The sequence below is a fragment of the Colius striatus genome, chromosome 13 (genome assembly GCF_028858725.1).
Source record: "Colius striatus isolate bColStr4 chromosome 13, bColStr4.1.hap1, whole genome shotgun sequence".
NCBI classification, from domain to species: domain Eukaryota; kingdom Metazoa; phylum Chordata; class Aves; order Coliiformes; family Coliidae; genus Colius; species Colius striatus.
The window spans coordinates 19,040,148-19,061,621 of NC_084771.1; the positions used below are offsets into that span (position 1 = coordinate 19,040,148).

A 21,474-nucleotide genomic window follows, 5' to 3' on the forward strand; every position below is an offset into this window, starting at 1 on the left:
AGCTTCCTTACTGGTTCAATTAATCAAATTCATGTTAGTGTAACTTAAGAGTAAATTTAATAAAGTAATTTTAATGCCTGAGCAGTTTCAGTAAACAAATTGTTCAACCTACTTACTTCTCTTCGTTTGGCTTTAAGCATATTGAACTAGAGAGACTCTTGTGACTGGTCCTCCAGGCTGAGTCGTGGTCTAGGCTTGGTTTCCTCCCTCTAGCTCTAAGGGACAAAAATGCTGTTGAAAGTATGTCTATTTTAATTACTTTGTTAGATAACTGTGCTTCAGTGTGTATAGTTTAGCCTGCCTTCTTCAAGGGAAATCCTAAGCCTTGCAGCCATGACATCAGAATAAGACAGAGATATGTTTAAGATTCACGTAAGGATACTGCTTTATGGGAATGAACTGCAAGTTTGCGTTATTTCAGGAAGTGAGACTTTATCTTTTCCAATATGTCCAAGTGATTACTTCCCTAGAGACTTTTGAAGACAAGAGGAGGGCTTTCTTGCTAACTTTGGGCAGCACAGCTTTTTGCTAGGGCAAGCAACGTTGTCTTCGCTGAAGAGACTTGCACAAAGGGTTTCCTGACACTCAAAGAGCAGCAGTTACCTTTGTCACAGGAGTTCCTCTGCTTTATTTCTCAGTTGAAGCGCTTCTAGCTGCGTAACGGGGGGGAACTTCTGGTGCTCTGGGGAGGACAACAGCTGTGAGCAGGCTGAAAAGGCACTGTGTAAGGCCTCAAGTAATGCTGGGGCACAGAGCACCCAGGACTGGGTTGGGGCTTTTGGTTTGCTCCAATGCACTGTATTTGGGACAGGGAATCTACAGGTCAGTTGAGAAAAGATCAGGTAGGGACCTCGTACAGTCTAGCTGCTTTATTTAAGGTACAGCATTGGCAGTATCCAATAACCTCCTCTAGCATGTGCCAGAGTTACCATTTCTGAGACAGTATCTTTTCCAAGACAATCTGAAAGATTGTCATTTTTTTGGAACTCACAGCAGCTGTCCCAGTGGGGCTAGGACTGGAGTTACACCTATGGATGCAGGATAACTGTTCATTTCACTCAAAAAAATAAACATCCACTCCTTGTGCCTTTTTCATAAAGTCAGTTGTCAATGCTCTCATGCATGTTATCTTTCAGGTATCTACACCGAGATAAACTTGATTGTATTTGGCATCATACCTGACAGAACTTGTGTGCATTTGTCTTCCAAGTAACCATTTATACTCTGCCAGACTGATTGCTTCATTCACATAGAAGAACACTTTTTTTCTGTAGCCTCTCTTTAAGTTTGTGGAGAGAAGGTGTCTGGGTGGATACTGAGGATGCATTTACAGTGGATTCTGTGGTGGGAAGCTGTTGGTTGGATATAGAATTGTAATAGACATAACTTGTGTATAACTCGTGTGTGAAACTGAGCTTAATGTTTTAGACACAAAAGATGATGTAGACTTGCCCTTAGGAGAGAAAGGTGTTTATTTCTAGCCCCCCTCAATCTGCTTTGTGCTGTCATGAGAAGCTGTCTGACCTTAGGTAACCTCCAAGCACTTCCAGCTAAAAGCTTGGAGAACAAAAGTATCTTATATGCTTGTACACTAGACAAACTGTACCAGGTAGTCTATATTTGGTTATGCTCATGCTGCAAGATTCATTAGCAGAGCACTTTGCAAATACAAAAGCTATTAGTGTAGTTTGATACAGTCAGCAGAAGTGTGTAGATCTTTCTTCCTCACATATATAGTGTGTGTAATGACTTCAGGTTGATTAATCTCTCAAGAGCTGTGTTTAGTCTCTCAAGCATTGCTCGTCTGCAGCAGAAGATGAACACAGAATTCTAAAGAAGCCTAAAATATTGCAGACTGTGACACATGTCGGAAGGCCAGGAAAAATAGTCCAAGATGGACGTTTAATAAAGTCTTACCTCTGGGAATGAGGGAGAGGCGATGGGAATCCAAGCAGCTAACCTTTGCCTTCATAGCCCTTCCCCTTCCTCCTCCAACCTGATATCCCTAGTGTTTCTGTTTCTAAGCAAGTCCTTAACATCTGGCACTACCAGCTCAGTTACTAATGGGACAGTATGTTTTTCTGAAAGTCTTAACTGATGTAATTGGAAAATACATGGTGGCAGTTCTGTCAGGAACTGGCCCTTCTCTGACTCCACTCTGCTTGATCTTACCAGTTTTGTGACAGATTGAAAGTGAAAACTTGTGTTCTGAAACATAAATTTTCAGATAGCAAAAGTACAGAAACACCCAAGTTGCCATTATGTTATCTTACCTTCTCACAAAGAAATGGTGGGGTTTTTAGCCTCACAACATTAAAGCTAAATGTGACTGTTTAGCTTTTAAGTCTGGACCAGTTTTAAAGACATTCTATCAGAACTGAATGCATGATATTTAAGTATTGTGAAAGCTAGTCATATTAGGTATAGCAACCTAAGCTGTTACTGTTTTCTTTTCTGTTTTCTCCTTCCCCCCTGCAGATTTCAGGAAACCTTACTGTGCCTTGGATTACAGGTTGTTCCAGAAAAAGAGCAGTAAGTATGTTTCCATTTAAGTATCTAACCTATCAAGTGAAGGAATGGAAAGTTTATAAACATACATTTTCTTTACATTTCAGTTCTGGTTACCTTTTGTGGTGGTTTTTTCTCCTTTATGCATTTGCTATTACAAACATTGTCTGCAGATAAGATGTTCCAGTTAATGTAAAATTGATTAATATCTTTAAAAGCAGGTCAAAGTCATAATCCTGTGTCAAGTAATGGCCTAGGTGCATGAATTGTGCTATTAGCTGAAATGTAACATCTGGATTTATAAGGATTGAGAGTTAGAGCTCAGAATATGTTTTTATACTGAGAATAAAACGACTGTTGAGGGAACCGAATACTTAAGAGTAACTCTCTCTTCAGTTACTTTGCCAATGCACAGAATCAGTCCATGCTATCTGTGGCAACTTTATCAAGTCTAATTTTATCCACATATCTGTCATTTCACATTAGGCAGAATCAGGCAGGTTGGTGTCCTCAATTCACAAATGACTCCAAACCAGCCAGGCTTTCCAGAGACTGTCGTGTATTAGTCTGACTGTACTGGAAGCAATACCTAGGGAGATGGCTACTGTGATAGCTAAACTTATCTCCCCAGACCACTGACTGTCAGTGTCTGTGCTGCTTTGGCAATGATGGCTAGGTAATGGAAAAACCTTTCCTTGCCTTCTCCTCTCTGCTGTGCCACATACTTTTTTCCTTTTTTTGTTGTTTTTGTTTGTTCTGTTTAGTCTGCAAAAGGTAGGAGTTTGGTAGCATTGCCTATGTAAGTAGGGTTCTAAAGACTGTCACATTAGTTGTGTTTTCCTTTAGACATTTGCTAGTCTCAACTGTGTCACACTTCTAGTTTCTGCAGCCTTTGGTAGTATCACTTATTTCAGTTTATATGGAGAGCACTTCATAAGAGCATCTCCCAGAGGAGCCAGTACTGTGATACAAATCCTGTTGTTGCTCAATCCACTTGTTTTTTTCTCCAAATCCTAGTTCTCTTGAGTAGCCTTTTTAAAATGTAGCCCTTTTCTGGAAGACACCTTCCCTCTGCCACTTAATGACCTTTTCAGGCACTAAGCAGCTGGTGAGTGTCCTAGAGTACAGTTTCACTGTTTGGCTGAGCTGATTTCTCAGCACATCAGTATTGAAAGGGAGAGGTTCCCCCCCTCTCCCTGCTGGTGCCCTGCCCATCTGGAGTACTGCTGCTAGCATCTAATTGCAAGGTAATCCAGGTCAAGCATCTGATCTGTCAGTATGTCAGATACATATTCCTCTGCTGAGTTTGTCTTTAGTGAGTTGAATGTACTTACTGAGGGTCAGATGAGTGTTGGAGCCAGCTCCAAGTAGGCATCAGGAACAGTGAAGGGAGTGGGGCATGATGCTGTCGCCAACTTTCCAACACTGAGTTAGGTTGTGGAGGCATGGTGGTCATGCTGGATAGCTGACACAAGCTGTCAAAGAAATTTCTGCAGTAACTTTAAGATCTATTTATTAGGGAGTTCTTTTTCCTTAGAACTTCACTCCTGTCTCTTTTTTAATCAATAAAATGCATAAAGCCCATTGGGTAATAGAGTCCACTTTGGCAACATCAGTTTCCAGATTCGTGGATGCACTTTCTCCGATTTCAGTGCATAATTAGTTTTCTTAAGGAGACAGGTTTAGGAGCTGACACTCTAAAACTGCTGTATACACACAGGTGTGAGACAATAAAAAGAGAGAAAAACCTCTTACGTCCTAGGAAACTTCAGTTTAAATGTGAAATTCTTTTGAAGAAAGAATGTGAGGGAACAGAAATAGAATGGATATTGCTGTAGAACTGTGATTATGGCAATTACTGCCATTCAAACAGTATAAAGGCTAATCTGTGTTTTGTTTAAAATGAAGAAGATTGTCTTTTAGATGCTCTGAATTTTTAATCTTTTGCCTTGATGTTTTGTTTTCCTTGCCCTGTCCTTCAACTGCATCAAGAGACAAATAAAAACTGTGCATTTCTGCAGAAACTCTTTTCTAGTCTGCTCAGCTATGCTATAAAGTGACGTAATCCCTACTGTTAATGAATATTAGTCTAGAAATATCACTCAGTTATTCATGAGACTATCTCTGGAAATTACAGAGTTCTGTATTCTGTCATGGTGCATGTGCAGTGCATTGGCCTTTACAAATCCATTGATTTTTGGTTTTTCACAGGGTGATGGAAGGATAACAAGGATTCAAAAATAGCAGTGAAGATACTTTCCTCCTTTTAATTCTCTTTAACCAGTAGCTTCACTTTTGTCCTTGCAATAAAGTCTTGAATATCCTAACTGTGCATAAGTTGTGTATCATCTGATGTGTTAGCAGCATGGTTAGTGTTTATGGTAGTAATATGATATTCTAACTATGACAAACATTTGTCAGGTAGGTGTTGACTCTTGGTAAGCTGTGCCAGGCTTAGTTGTGAAGTTTCAGTCTGAGGGGAGAGCATGGATTTGATTTTGCTTCTTTTTCTTAATTTATAATTACAAATGGTTCTAATGGTCTTAATATTGAGTCTCCAACACAAAGTCTTTAAGGTAGCAGATTATGGTCTTAGAATTTTTTGTGCCCTTTACCCTTCAGAACCATTCCCAGTAAATCATATGGTATGTAGTGTGTGTATTTTGGATGGTATTTGAAGTGAAACTTGTGTTTCGTGTTAACATCTGGGCCAATTCACAGAGTTTTGAGGGATCACTGCCCTCAGTGGAGACACTCACAGAGAAGCTGGTCTTGTATTTCCTCCCTGCCTGGAGCAACACTGCACTGTAATGATGTCTTTGATACCTTTTTAAATAGTACATTTGTGCACTTTGATGGAACCTCTGCTATGGCCAGATTATCTGAATTTGCCTAAGGCTTTGGCTTGGGTTCTCTGGCCTCAGTCTGGCATGAAATAAGTGGAGCATTCCTGTCCTGAATTTTGATTTTTCAATTGTTCTTTCAACATTGCCCCTTTGAATAAAATTCTGGAGATAATGTTTTTTAAGTGTTCCCCTCTAAGTCCTGTCTGTCACAGAAAGAATACAGTAGGCAAACTTGGAATCAGGTAAAGGAGTTCTCATCCAAGTTCAGTGTGAGAACTGCCACCAGTTTTGCTGGTACATCTCTTGGCATGGGAAACACAGCTGGGTTGAGTGCAGAGGAGCAGGGAGGAGAGATACATCAACAGAACTACTAAAGAAAATACCTCATTGGACTGTGGTCTAAAAGTCTCATGGAAAATGCTGGCTGCCACAGTAAGCCTATGTGTGCTGGAGAAAAAATATCTTCGAGTGGCTTTGAAGGTAAAACAAGCACCTATAGGGATTAAATCTACTTAAAGTCAAAGTGCACCTCAGTTGTACCTTTTGTTTTAGAACTATACCACACAATCTTGTGAAGGTCTCTTCACCTGTCTGTGTTCCTCTCCTCAAAGGACAGAAGGAAGAAAACTATTTTAGTCAAGTTGCTTAGAACATGTCTGAGGAAGATAGCCTTCAGCAAGAAAGACAGATGAGCCAACCTGAAGATCTCCACAGGACTGAGCTGTGAATGCTGTCCTTGTTTGTACCTTCTACGTCATTTAGATAACTGGTTAATGTTTTTCTTCTCCTGTGAAATATCTCACTGCATAACTTCACTTTAGCAGCAAATGTAAATATTAACAATAACACACATAGCATTTCGTGATCTTGCTGAGAACAGCACCTCTTCACTGCTCCAAACAGCAATCCTGCAGTTAGTGCAAAGAGAAGACAAGTCTTAGCATAGTTTCAGACAAAAACGAGTCTTTTTATTACATGAAATGCTGCACCTAAATTCTACAGATCTCCTAGACTTAGTGGATGCTGTGATCTGCAAGCTGGTAATAGGTCATAACTGGACAGAAATTGGAATAACAGACTTCCTGGTCAAGTACAAGGAAAACCTTTAAAGATTAAGTAAGAGTCATGATAATTACTGTCTACAAATCAGTTTCCTTTGAGGCCAAACGTTCACTATTTAACAAACTAGTTCACAATCTCAAGACAAAAGGTGAGTTGTCAGTTTGTGTGGAGGTTGCTTTTGGAAATTGTGGACTGAGATGGCTGGGGTTTAAGAGTGTAATTGTTGGCTAGACTATTCTATCACAATGATATCTCTTTTTTTCTCTCTCTTTTTTAATTCTTAACTGTGCTTGGTTTAGAAACACATATTTACAGAATGTGTGTAGTTTTGGCTGAGTGCTGAAGCAGTTACAACTCTTTTCAAGCTGTGGTACTATGAAATATTTCAGTCCTGGTTCCATCATAGCAAACTTCAGTCTTACTGCACCAGCAGGAAAAGATGCAAAAAGTCTCTCTCCAGAAACCTAACTGTTTGTGCACTATTGTTAGCAGTGGTAGTTTAAGGGTGCCTTCAGATGCTGTTTGGCTTGCAGTCCTTCTCCAGACACCTTTCTGCCTCAAGGCTGTGCAGTTTGCTACTATGTCTTCTACTCTGAAGCTGGCAGTAGCGACTCTCTCCTAGTCATTTGCTTTTTTAGGGGCTTCCAGGTGCATTTCTTCATCCTAAACAGATTGAAGGTATCTTGTGATGGGTGCTTATATGCTCATGGGCTGAGAGGACAACTCTCAAGACCCAGGGAAAGGCAGTATCTAGATATTAGCTCTCTGAATCACCCTGGTCATTGTGGCCACCAGCTGCCTTTCCTCTTTTTATTTTCCCTGGGGAGAATCATGTATGGCCTGGGTGTCTTCAGGGCTTTACTGTGAGGAGATCCATACAGTGTGCCCATCTTCAGAAAGTACAGTTCTTTCAAAGGTGCTTCCAATTGCACTGTTCCTGCATGGGCAACATAAACTGTGTGTGAGCATCAGTGTCCAGCCAAAGCAGCAGGATTACTGGTTCTGGGGCAGCAGACTGGTTGTCACTGAAATGGGAGACAGCTTTGTGACCATTGTGAAACCTCAATTTAAAACCTCAAACCAAAGGAACGTGTAATCTGGCGTAGATTTAAAGAGATTCAGTTTGTTGGTGGTGTTAAGGGAAAATGCACACCTTCAGAACTTCTGTACAGGAAATGAAATCAAGTAGTGAGCTGAGGAGTAAGAATGACATTAAATGGGGCTGATGGGAAAGGGGGAGCAAATGTAGAATGACTGATTTGGAAATAACTGTTATATTCCACAAATCAGATCTTGAGGTATGAATTGATAATTCTCTGGACAGATCAGTTAGATGTTAAGTGTGTCAGAGTTCAGAGAGCTGAATGCTGATGTCATTAGGAGTGGTGAACAAAGCAAAATAACACTGTGCTTGTACAGAAAAATCTTGGATTTGTTCATACTTTGAATGCTTTATGCACTTCTGATCTTCCAGTTCCTCCCAAAATAGAACAGAGAGGTAGTCCCAGTGATCAAAGGCACAGAACAGCCATATAGTGAACCACCAAATGAGCTGTATCTCTTAAGACTTGAAAAGAGATGACTGGGAAGGAGTGGAAGAGTGTGATGGAGAGCCTTAATATGGAAAGTCTGGAGACGCAGATATGGACTTGATTTGTTCCAGTATAAGAGTAGGTATCAAATCAAGCTAGCTTTAGATTGGCTTAAAAGGAGATTGGACACGTTATTTAGAGTAACCTAAAGTAAGAAACATCTTTGCCGGGCTTACTAGAGAGTGTTGGAAGAACCTTTAAAATATCCAAACAAGTATTACTCTCTGAGATTCCATGCTGTTTCTTCATGATAGAGTTTGTGAGTGGCACTGACAAAAAATTGTTGCTAGAGGTTTGTTTGCTAGAAACAACCATTACCTTAGAAATTCCATCACTAAGCATCACAACTTTTTAAATAAATTTTGTTAACAATGTACAGTGCTTAGCTGCTTACTACATTTATATTAAAGCTCTAGTTCTTTCATATTTTGACATGTCTTTTATTAGTAATCTGGAGATTGTGTGTAGCTTTTGTGCATGTGGCCTGTAACATTTTCAACTCATGCATAAAAACTGATCTAAAAAAGCAGGCTCTAATAAAAGCCAGGATAAGGATACTCCACTGCAATGCAATTATTCATACCAATTATAGACACCAGATTTGCACCACAAATATTGCATGCACAGTGGGTGTTATAAGAGGCTCGGCAGATTGCCAGGAACGTCTATAATAAACTGGGTCATCTCTTACAAGAATGTTGTTATTACACTTGAGAGGTCAGGGGATAAGCAGGGTTTAACCCTCTGCTCGGCAGAACTGCTGATTCAATTTGCTCACAAGGATTGCTTTTCATTGCAAGTTGATAGTCTCTTTTCTGCTGGAAGGAGCTTCTCTCTGCTTTTCAAACTATGGGAAACGGGACTGGTAAATGTAAGGAATTCAGCAAACAGTTAACACTGCCGAGGATAAAGCTGAGCCTTGAATCATCAAGCAGGGGATCTGAAGAGAGGAAATGAGAATTGCATTCATAATAGTTGTTACAATGAAGTAAAAATGAGAACTGAATTACTGACTTGTCTTCAGCTATGGGAAGTATTGTCCTAAATGTGAGGCTTTTCAGTATTATCTTTTGATATTTTTTCCCTATGCTAACTGATGCATAACTGTGAATGTTACGATATTTATAGGACTATGGGTTTTTCTTCTCGTTCCCTCAGTTCCTTTGACATTTAGCATGAGTTATTAACTAAAACGATGGAAGTATAGTGATGTATTCAGTGTAGAAGGTCTACCCTTTATTTTCTCACAAAAGACCTGGAGTTCTGTAAAAGCACTGTGTAATTTTTTTAGCAGCTTATAATGCAGGAGTTAACCTTAGGTATAATCTTTGTCGAGAGGATGATGTTGTAATTCAGAGTGGTTTGTGAGTTCCCTAAGAAATTGATGAAAATCATATCTAGTGAGCATAACGGCTGAGACTTATTATACAGTGACCTGCTGCCCTTTTAGAAACTTCTTTGTGAATCAGAACTCTTCAATGTTTAAAATCTGTCTTTTGTAGCACTGATAAAATTTGAGGTCCAGAAACCTGATGGATTCAGTCTTTCATGGCTGTAAAGACCAACCAGCTGTATTACAGTCCTCATGCTGCCAATATGTCCCTCTCTGAAGATGGTGCTTCCAGCTTCTCAGAGGCTCAATTCCTACCTGCTTGGCCGTGTTCAATAGGTTACTCAGTGGTGGTGGTGATGGAAAAAAAACAAAGGGAAAAATGAGGTGCAGGCTCCAAAGTAGAAAAGTCAAAGAGGGCTGAGAAGTGCCGAGAGTATGCGAAGTTTGGTAGGGTGGGTTGAGCCAGGCCTCTCAGTCAGGCTCTCCTCAGCCCTCAGGGGCACGTGGCATTTCATACCATTGCCTACTTACATGCACTTGGTTTTCCTCTCAGTTTTGTTCCTGCTTTCTGGATTCTTTCATGGAGGGGATGGATTCAGGAGCTCTTCGGAAAGGAGTGAAAGGATAAAGTACCTGGAGTGGCGATAGCTGCAGCAGCAACGAAAAAGCAAAAGTACACATTTTCATCTGAAACATTAGGGATTATTTCTGGCAAGGAGATAAAACAAAAACTCTATTTGTTTGGTTTTCCCTTTCCCTTGACACAATAAGTGGCTGAGGGAATGGGGCTACAGGAGAGTTACTTTGAAACCTCTCCTTTGATCTAAACTGTTGAGACTGACTCTACAACTCTGGTCTTGTGGCAAAATTACACAGCAGTTGTGAGGTGAAGGCCATTAAATAATGATTTATCTGATATTTTTTAATTAAAGCATTTGTAGTAGATCATCAGAATTAACATATATCCACCTGAACTGGAAAAGATATGGCACTGCTTTCTGAAGTAACATTTTCGAAGGCTGTGAACAATACTCTCTCCACTTAAAATCCTTAAAATCCTGCAGCACCATTGCTTTGGCAACTCTGTGTTTGGTTATTGTGTGTCTTTTGTCTAACATGGGATCTTTTTCATATCACAAATACAAAACTTTTTCATTAGCAACCTTTGTTGCCCTGTATCCTTTCAGTAGAAGCAGCACTTTCATGGATAATGAAGAAACCATGTGGCGAGCAGAAATCTGACCTCGCTCCAGCATTGGCTGCACTTTCTTTCATTTTTGTTCTCCTTTGGCTGTTGCAACAAATTAGGTGAGGGAAGACAATGCTAGCTGGGGTTGCTGCAGTAATATTAGGCAGATTTCCTTTCATGTCACTCCTCTGCTGAGGAGGGGGGATTTCTGTGGCATGCTCCAGGGGGGTTTTTTTAAGCTGTGCATATTAAATATGAAGAAATTTTCTGCTTTATTTTCCTGAGAAGTGCAGGTCACAGTAAGCCATGTGAGTGGTGGACTGCTACAGAAGTTGTGTCACTGTGAACTCTCTACATCTCTCTCTTTCTTTGTTTAAAAAAACCCTCCGTATACTTTAGGTTGTGAAGCATGGAGAAAAGCAGGAGAGGCCAGAGTGACTTGTTTGTCCATGTAGTCTGAGTGTTGCTATTATGCTCCTTTTTGCCTTTCCTTAGCTCTTGGCTGCTGCTCCCTGACTGCAGAGCAAAAGCTTTTCTCATCATGTTCAAAAGTTGCAAACTATTTTGCCAACAGCTCTAAGAGGAGACAGTGCTGCAGTGATTCAGGAGATAACTATATTTTTGTTCTTTGAAAATGGTTTGTGGATAAGAGGAGCTCAGGTCAGGCGTACAGGGAAAACCAGCATCTGCTAAGGGTGAATGGGCATCATGGATTTAGCTTTGCTCAGCAGGGTGCTCTTGAGGTGAAGTCCACTTACTGCACTTAGCTCATCCTAGAGCAGCCTTGAAATGTGCCAGCTGGATTCCTTTTGGATTAAAATAGACTGCAGTGTGCCTCTGGGAGTGCATCTCGTGTGCTGTGGCTGTGAATAGGTGCCTGGTGCAGAGGAGCAGAGGAGAGCTGAGCTGCTCCGGGCAGCGTGCATGGTGTGCCCGCTGGCCCTCCCCACCACCTGCCTTGCTCTGCTGATGGGCAGGATGGAAACAGCCTCTCTAATTCTGTACTTGAATGTATGACATGATAGCAAAGGAAAAATTGGGAGTGCCTGGTAGCAGTTTATGGACCATATTTGAATAAAACTGGTACATTTTTTTTGCTGGACCATCTGGGACTATTTTAAGGAGACAAAATTTTGATACTCCTGTCTTATATTCATACCTTAAGGAGATTCAAGTGCTTCTAAACAGTAATTTTTAAAAGAGGAAAAATGCAGGAGTTATTTTGAATGTGAACAAAAATTAAAATTGGTAGATGTTCAAGACTGTCAAATTGTTCTAGTTTTGCAAAATATATTTTTAATCCATTTTAAAGTTGTTTCTTTCTAACTTCTAACAGTTTAAATGTGAGCAAACACATATTTCAGCTACTGAAAGCATTATCATGTCTTGCAAAATATAACTGTAGACATAACGACGAATTTGACATGTGTCTGCAACTTCCTAGTGCAGACTTTATTGCTGCTTTTATGGAGAGATGACAAGCATGGCTTTGTATAAAGAAACTGTAGATTTTAGTTGAAATTCCAGACTTAAAGCTTTTGATAAACCCAAGTTCTGCTAGGAAATACTTGTGTATGCCTACAACAGCTCAAGAAGTGGTAGAATGTCTAGGATTTGTTTGTCAGTGTTACTCCTTTTATCAGTAATCCACTATCACATATTTTGATAAATGTACACAAAGAGTCAAGGAACTCACAAATAAACAGTGGAACCAATTTAAACTCTGAAGCTTACCAAATAAACATTAAAGTATTCCCTTTAGGAACTCAGAATCCTTTGAATTATGCATGTATTGTAGTTTGCAGTAAGATAAAAGAACTTTAGGTGGGGGAGGGTGAGAAACTTGAAAAGCCTTAAGGAATAATTTGCATAAATTGGGTGGAGAGTGTAAACAGCACAAGGGGGGGAAAAAAAAAGTTATTTTCAGTAAGGTCTTATAGAATGAGATAAAACATTAAAAAAATCAGGTAGAGTTGAAACAAAGCTGAAGTGCTTTAAACTTACATTAGCACTGCCATTGCCTCTAAAGCAAATCCCAGGGAACTCTGTACTGCCCTGGATAAAAACACAAACTTAAAAATAATTCTTGAGGAAGAGTTAAAAAGAGAAGAAAAGCCATGGAGACAGTATAACATGTGTGTGTTACTGTATGCAGGACCTCTGGAAATTAAATGAACAGCATGAGCAGAATTTGTTAAAATCTAACAGTATTTCTTTTATCTTACAGTTACAGGACCGCACACAATTTAGTGACCGAGACTTAGCTACCCTAAAGAAATACTGGGACAATGGCATGACCAGCCTGGGCTCAGTCTGCAGAGAGAAAATTGAAGCTGTGGCTGCAGAATTAAATGTTGACTGTGAAATAGTGCGGGTAAGAAATCTAGAGTCTTCCCTTATCTTGTCGCAGAAGCAAAAATAGGACAGATGAAAGCCTTTAAAAATTTCATGAGGAAGCTTGAAATAGATTTCACGTATTACATAATGAATGACCATGTTGGGAAGTGCTCTCTTGCTCTTTCTGCAGTCTATATATAGCAAAATCCCTCAGGTAAGAGTCTTATTGATTAGCAGCAGAAGCACCACTATGAGCTGTTTGACATTCTCTTTAGCGTTGAGTAAAATTTTAAGTAAAAGTGGTACATCTTTCAGGGATGTCCTAGAAGACTAAAAAGTGGTATTTAAGTTGCTATTAAGATTTTTTTAAAAGCCTTTCTAAAGATAGAGGGGAAATATTTCTCATTAATGCTTATAAGAAAAATTCATTGTGAACATATGAAAGAAAATGCTCAAAAATAGGAAAAACAAGTACAAGACTGTCTTGAGGTTGGGTTGAGGTGTGCTTGAGGGCAAAGGGCACTGCCAGGAATTCTGGCTCACTTCAGTCTGTTAGTCTGTAACAGGTATTGTTGAGGAAGGATTGCGTTAGAAAGTACAGATCTGGTGTATATAACCCGAGTCCCGAGAACCACTCCACATCATCTCTTCCAGAGGTTGGCAAGTTTGGTATAGCATCAGTTGTTGCCACTGTATTCCCAGTTACCAGATATACATCATCACTCTCAAACTGGGGAGGTATCATTTCTCAGAATGTTTCCATTCAGAAATTAGTCCAACTGTCTTTGCAGTCAGTACAAAACCAGGATTAGAGTCTTCCTTTCCCTCATAACAAGCATGACCCTTGTGTCGAGTCCTTTCAGCCCTCATCCTTGTTTTCTGCCTCTTACTTAGAATTTTGACATTGCTACAAAAGCAGAACTAGGAGCCCTTATTAAAAACTCTTCTTTTGTGTAGATCTCTTTTGGGTTGGTATATCCAAATGATCACAAAACTACTTTCACTATTGAACACTCATCTGGTTATTTACTTGCTTGTTTTCCTGACCACATGTGAATTATAAGAAAACAAATTGTACTTTTGGAGGCTGAAAAGAATTACTCTTCTCTTTGTAGAGTGCAAAGCTGCTCTGTATTTTCCAAGCTGTTCAGTTTACTTTGAGAGGTGACTCTGTTTCCACTTGAGCATTTCAAAATGGACTTGAGTATGATATACCTTATTCACGGGACAGTAAGACTGACAGCCATGCTTTACCTCTCTTACTTTGCCAGTAAGAATGTTAAGGGAACACAGACGGGATGACAGTGTAAAGTTTTGTATGTCTTTCAATAGCATCTGCTTGAAATGCAGTTGTCTTCAGGGCAGGTGCAATAGACTCTGATCAACAACCTAAGACTCTCTGGCATAACCTGTATTTAACACATACAAATGGACAAAAAGATTTACTTTCTTCATAGTAACTGGTGATGTTACCATCATCTTTCCTGCCTCATCTCCTCTGTGTGGCAGACTTGAGAATTGTAGCAAGAATTAGGTGGAGGTCAGTCCTGCACCATTCTGTACTATTTTTTTGTTTTACAAACAGCCCTTACAGGGCTGAACTAATGCTAGAGAATGTGTGAGATCTTCAGTGTTTCCTGCTGTCCTTTCTCTAAGGCACATTGTCTGTGTCCCAGCTGTAGGACAGGTATTTTCCATCATGTGCTCTAGAGGATCTGTCCTAAATTTATTTTGGGGATCTGTATAGGCATATCACATTGTGCCTCTCTCCTTGCCTGCCAACCTGCATTTTCTTCAGTTCGAAACACTGGTGTCTGGAGGTTAGTGTGCAGCGTGGTCTCTTTCTCCAAAGGAGTCAGGGCATAGCAATGATGTGTCAGCTACAAGGCATGAGTGAACCACAGCAGCTCTACTCTATACTCCATGCTCAGCCAAGAGGAGTCAGACTCAGGGATACTCATGGAAGAAGCTCTCCCCTTTCAATACTTGTACTTTGCTGCTTTGAATTCTAGGTAGTGTGCAATGAGCAACTGTTTCTCCTTTTGTGATGTAAAAAACCAAAACATGTAGCATATGTAAAATAGTACTAAGTGATATAACTATATAACACCAAATAAATAGATCAAATGATATCAAATGATACGTGTCCCAGAAGTATAAATGATTGATCCATGTGACCCATACTGGCTTGAAAGATTTCCAGTGCAAGGAAAGATAATGTTTGCCATGCTGCATAGTTCCACTGGATTTGATCTTTTAAGGCTGAACAGTTTGTTTTGTTCCATAGATTTTGTTTTTCTAGTAGGAGAGTGGACTTGAAAAGTGGCTGCTGGTTGTAACTTAGCATCCTGCACATTTGCACCCTCAAATGTCTTTCATGTGATCACAAGATACTAAAAGAGAGAAATAAAAGAAGTTAATTAAATATGTGAGCTCTGGCCAATACTTCATTACATTTACAATATTTCTTCTATTTACATTATAATTATTGCTGATCACATTTGGGTTTTTTTTGTGGGTACTTACACATTTTTGTTTATATTTCTCTTGGCTAATTTTACTCATTCATACTGAAACAACATCTGAAAGCAGAATAATAGCCTTCCTGGCAGTGAGATGTTAGATATTTGAGAGGGATGGGTGACAACTACTGAACTTCTCAGAAATATGAGGAATGTAAGAAAAATGCCTGACAACTTTTAATTTTCTTATTAATAAAATGTAAAGCTTTCATACATAAAGGTCAAAAGCTACTCCTAAGCACTCACCACAGGCTATAGGGACACTTCTTTCCCAGCAGCTCACAAGATAAAAGCTGGATTATTGAAGGTAGCGCTTCCGTCTGAGTTTAGTGGCAAAATCCACAGCTGCAGCAGAAAGGCCACTCAGTTTCTTGGCTGAGTACTGGCTCTCACTGGGAGCTCTGGGTGTAGTCTCACTGTAGTCTGGATCAGTTTATGATCAAGAGAGACATTGGGAAAACAGCTCTGAATCTTCTGTCTTTATTTTTTCAGTTAAGTGGGATTTCTGAAGGTTCCAGGCTAGAATATTTCTAGCATGTTGACACCCTAACCTCAATATCTGGAGAGCTGGAATTGTGCTTTTTAAGTGGCTCCCTGCCAGTCTCCTTACTTATAAGCTGCCTGAGGGCAGACATATGCTGACTCCTTCTGCCTGGGCTCCAGCCTTTCCTCCCTCATTCTTGCTGGTCATCTGTTCAGCTGAAGCAGGGGAAGTTGCTGCTGAGTTTGTTTCTTGCTGCTCTAAGGAGGCTTAATGAGTCTGATCTGGATAGGAAACCTTATTAGTTTTTGCTTCCCATTTCAATTTGAGACACTATAAAAATAAGTTAGTCTTCTATGACATATTCATTAGGTTGAATGAAAGATTTTCTGCTTTGAAAGGTATGTGAAAAGATCTGCCTTTACCAAGCGCCTCAGTTTTTGAAGCAGGTTCAGTTTTAAATTTTTTGGCTCTTAAAACTATTTATTACCATCAGATGATTATGAGAAAATTTAAGGAATGAAAATGTACCATTTGGAAAGAACTGACATAGGTCTGGAAGGGGCTGCTTGTGTTGGATTTTGTTCTTGTTTTACTTTTTTTCTCCCAAACTGTGTATAATTTACAAAAATATCTAGGTAACTCCCTGTACCAGTTTTGTACTCCTGAAAGAGGAAAATCATCAAGCTGGGAAAACAAATATTGGCTAACAGGAATGTTTTGCCAAAAATAGTGTTAAGCATGTCATCTTCTAGTTAATTAAAGGGACTCAACTGAAAAAATATTTCTTTTCAAGGCTGGTGCAGCACAACACTGTCTTTAGTAGCTGAGGACTGCTGTTTAAGAAATGAGAACTGTAGTTAAAGTTTAAAAAGAGAAGAGAGGCAATGCAAGTACTTCTGAATTAAGGCCAGACTAATGTATAGTGTATCTTTGAAGAAAAAAACCCATAATATTTCAGTGTGTTTGGTAAACTGTTGGAACACGGGCCTTATGGAATGATTGTGCATTTTGCCATGCTCTGATCCTATGCTTTCAGAAATAGGATCTGCCCATGCTTTCTGGAGATACGTTCGATTTCTAGTAATCCAGAAATTCCAGCACTAAGCATGATGCAGAACTTAGTAATGACCGTGCTGTGTGGACCTGGTTAGCACAGTGGTCAGGCACATCTGTGTGGTGACAGCTTACATGGCTGAACTCCACTGTTACTCATCCTGGGCCAGTGAGTGGTCAGGCCCTGGGTGGTCCCATGGGTAGTGTCAGTGCTGCTTCTGTTTGTTGTGGTTCAGATGGTGTGGAAGGGGGAGGGAGAGCCAGGTCAAGAAGACTTGAAGAGTTAGCAGTTGGCAAGGAAATTGATTCCTGTCTCTGAGAAGGATGCTGGTGGAGAACTGACTTGGATGGAACAGTGTCTGGGGTACAAGAGCTGTTAAGCAGAACTGAAATTAGGTGAGAAGTCAAAAGCCTGAGCAGTACTAGGGAAGGGAGAGAGTTAAGAGGTGAAGAGTTCAAGACAATTCTTATTTCATGATATTAAACTATTTTAAGTCTCTAATCTTTTTTGGTGTAGACTCTTGTTCATTAGAGGAAGCAAATTAACAATTACACAGATACATGGAGAATTATGAATGTGATTTTTTTACTTTTTGGAACTCAGTTTTATTGATGAGAAATGAACTCAAAGCATCCATACCCATCCAGTTGTGAATGGATTTCCAGGTTCCTTGGTCTTGGACGCACTTCATCTCCCAGTGCTGTTTATAGTACACTCTTACATACTGTACTGCAAGGACTGAAGGATGATATTGCTCTGAATTAAATTCAGCCAAGTTGAGTTCTGTCATCACAGTGACAGTGATGCCGAGCTATCACCTTGGACAATTTCCCCTATGCTGAAGGAAATCCTGGAGCTAGGTGGGCCATTTGGGTCATAAGATGCTTTAGTCCCCTTATGGAAGTTGCTGAGTGAGAGAACCTGGAACAAAGATCTTATGTTAAATCTGTTAAATAATGTAGTTGTGGAGGGACCTTACAAAGTCACTTAGTCCAATTTTATTTAGAGCAGGATTGCCTTCAGTTAGGTTAGGTTTCTCAGAATGTTGTCCAGTAAACTGCTGAGTACCTTCAAGGTTGGAGGTGCCAATACTCCTATGGACAAACTGTTCCTCTGCCTCACTGGAAAGCTGGTTTTTTTTTCCCTTCATTCCAGTCAGAACTTCCCTTGCTGTGACTTTCGGCTTTTGCTTCTGCTATGCACCTTCGTTTTCTTTTGTATTGGAGGGCTGAACCTGGACACAGCATTCCAGGAAGCAGCCTCATGAGGGTGAAACCTGGGGAAATAATCACCTCCTTTCAATTGCTGGCTACACTCTTGTTCCTATAGTGTAGATGTGCTGATTTCACTTGGTTGTGGGCCTGTTGCTTTTGTTATAGTTTCTGATATCACTCCTGTTTATTTCTCTTACAAGACTTGGATTGGGAATCGAAGACGGAAATATCGTTTAATGGGGATTGAGGTCCCACCCCCTAGAGGAGGTCCTGCTGATTTCTCTGATCAATCTGAATTTGTTTCTAAATCAGCACTTAATCCAGGAGAGGAAACTGCTACTGAAGTGGGGGATGATAATGATAGGAATGATGAAGTATCAATCTGCTTATCTGAAGGAAGCTCACAAGGTATTTGAAAATGCGGTTACTACTGTGCATATATTTTTACTTTGTGCAGTGTGCATGCTTTGGGTTCTCTGTTGTACACATTCAAAAACGGCTGAAAGAGTGTCATAAAAGTCACAGGTTGTCTACCTTGAAGGTCCTGTTTGGTCACTCTCTTCTACCTCTCCCTGTATGCATTTTGTTGGGTCTGTTACCACAATTTGCTGGGGCCACTGAGAAATGGACAGACAGCACAAATGCGTAAGCCTCACTTTCCTAGGAGGCCAGGTTTTAAAAAGTGCTCTGTTAACTGGCCAGTTCTACAGAGAATATCTGTTCCTGTTAGCCTGAATCACACCAACAGTGTTCACCTCAACAAGCACTAATGCGTGTCAACCTGCTGGCTTTTTGCTGAGCAGAATTACAGTCTGTGCTTACAGTTTCCTCAACATTAAATCCATGCTGATGAGATAGGTTCAGAAGATGTATCAGCTCAGATTTGGTCTTGAACTAAGAGAGCTTCACAGCATGTCAGAGCAGAGCAGCACTCCTGCATTAAGCTGTCTGCAGCGTGTGTATGGTCTCTGACAAGCAAATACAAAGCAAGAGAAAAGATCAAAGTCAGTAGCAGGGGAGTGCTCAGAGAGCCTCAGAACTGCATATATAGGGTGCCTGTGTGTTCTCAGTGTATTGCATCATCTTGAGTGATAAGTGTCTCGAACTTAATTCCCTTCTACCCCACCTCCCAGAACTGCATGACTACATTAAATCCATCTCTCCCTTTCCCTCTTGGACATTAGTGCTCTGGGCCTTGGGCAGAGAGACCGCTGCACGGCACATTCGGTGCCTTCACAAGCTCAACTAATTGCTCCCAGTGCTGCTGATTAGAAGAGATCAATAAAGCCTTTGCTCTCTAAACTAGAAGAAAGTCTGATCTAGTGCACGCTGTTGCAGCTTAATATGCCAGACTTGATCTTGTTATTTTGTCTAAACAATTTAAAGGAAAGAACTAGAAAAATGGAGAACTGCTGGGAATGAATTTGGGATAGCTTTCTCATATTCTGCTGTAAAGAGAACAGGATGATAAAGAAATGGGTCAAGTGATTGAAAGCCACATCTGATGCAGAATCTAAGAGTCCTTGATTTGCCTGAGGTGTGGAAGGAACTCGTTTAGTCAGATATGCTTGAAAGAAAATGGTGACAGGGAAGAGCCTGAATTCTCTGTAGCTTAAAGTGAGAAATAACAGCACATTTATTGAACGAGGCTCCCATAAAACGAGTTCAGGCTATGAGACTGAATAGGTTATTAGAGTCAAAGTTTAAGGAAGTGTAAGAGAACTATAGGATTTACACAGCACTCAGGAATCCCACTTTCATTCTTTTATTCTACCACAGAATGATTCCTGTTTGTTTCCCCAATTCAGAGGAGTACATTTTGTTGCTGCAGCTCAGCTTATTTTGAACTTTCCACCAACAGTCATGTGTACTGTTCAGTCACAGACTGTTTTAATGTTTGAGAACTCTAACCTTGGATCTTAATTTATTAAAAAAACCCAAAACCACAACAACAAAAAACCACTCTCAAAGACAGGAGAAAGATATTTTTAGTCCCCTGATTCGGATAAAAGTGTTGATGGCATTTGCTTCTAAAATGTAGTGTTTGAATAGGTTTTTTTTAAAAGCTGTACTGTGATGCAAAATTAAGCATTAAAGTTCTCATAATGCCTTACCTTTTTTAAATGTATGTTAATTGAATCCATACTTTGTGTAAATGAACACAACTCTGTAGAGGCCATTCTATCTGTGCCAGTTGATATTAGCTGAGGATGAATATTTAAAGAGTTGAGAGTGCTGCTGGGAGTTGCTTCATTCAGCTATCGACTCCAAGGAGTGACTGCCAGGGCTACCCAGTGACTGGTACTTGCTGTTTCAGAGTCCCTGAGGTGCCTCTTGCATGACTCTTGTTCCTCTGACCATAAGGATGGGTCATATCTCCCTGCTTCACAGTTCTCCCATTTGAAGCCATTTGCTTTTGCTGCTAGCAGAGCTTTTCCTCTGAAGTTGTGACCAGTGGCAGATTACATTTATTTGAAACAACTTCAAATTAAATTTGCTCAGTTTAGAGGTACTTAACTTGTAAAAAAGTTGTTTAGAACAACTGTCTCTGTATGGTCTGGTCTAAATCTTACGCTGTCTTTGGAAATGTTGGTATCCAGTTAAATCCTGTTACCTTTGTGTTTGAGGGGAAGTGACATGCTCCTGCATCATTATCTGCCCTCTTTCATCCCACAGTGAAGACTTGCAGCCCCATTTACTCACCATGCCTCTTTTCCTCTTTAGATGCTGTAGCTGAATTGTTTGACCCTTTAATGCAGGTTCTGTTCTTTGCAGAACTGTGTAATTTGCACTTGGAAGGAGTGTATTTCCAATTAATAGCCTGGCTGTTAATGACATCATTTAATGTTTTTATCATAGCTGTCTTGTTTCTGTGTTTTATTTCCTGATTGGCTGTTTCCATCAACCACTTTCTCCTTACAGTATATTAATATGGAGAATTAAAGTAAATCTGCAGAACAAACTTAATTATAGGTATGAAGAGGTTTATCTTTCTTCTTGTTTTATTCATGTTGGCCATAGCTAGGACTAAGAGAATCATCTAGTGCTTGTGGTTGAAACTGAAGGATAAGATTTGCTCAGTTTTCAAGGCTGTACTTTGCTTTAACATAAGAGAGCAGCTTAGGTTCACTAGCAATAGACACTTGCCATACAAGAATGAAGATCAGATTTTAGTTCAAAACTAATCACTGTCTGCAAGGAAGAGCTGGGATTCTGACATGTACCCTATAGTTCCAGGGCATGCAGGACTTTTCATGTAGTAATTAATTTTTAAACCAAGCTCTGCACACCTCTGATGTGAAAGTAGTCATCACTTCTGAATATTCCAACCTG

At 40.0% G+C, this 21,474-nt stretch overlaps 1 protein-coding gene across 3 annotated transcripts in view; it reads left to right on the top strand.

The window, feature by feature from the left end:
• Positions 1–21,474, top strand: part of HDX (highly divergent homeobox) — a 49,487-nt gene that overhangs the window by 14,436 nt on the left and 13,577 nt on the right. For all 3 annotated transcript variants that reach the window (XM_062006849.1, XM_062006848.1, XM_062006850.1), the window contains exons 4-6: positions 2,479–2,532; positions 12,758–12,904; positions 18,342–18,549. In XM_062006849.1, the coding sequence (XP_061862833.1) occupies positions 2,479–2,532; positions 12,758–12,904; positions 18,342–18,549 (409 nt within the window). The remainder of the gene's footprint in view (positions 1–2,478; positions 2,533–12,757; positions 12,905–18,341; positions 18,550–21,474) is intronic.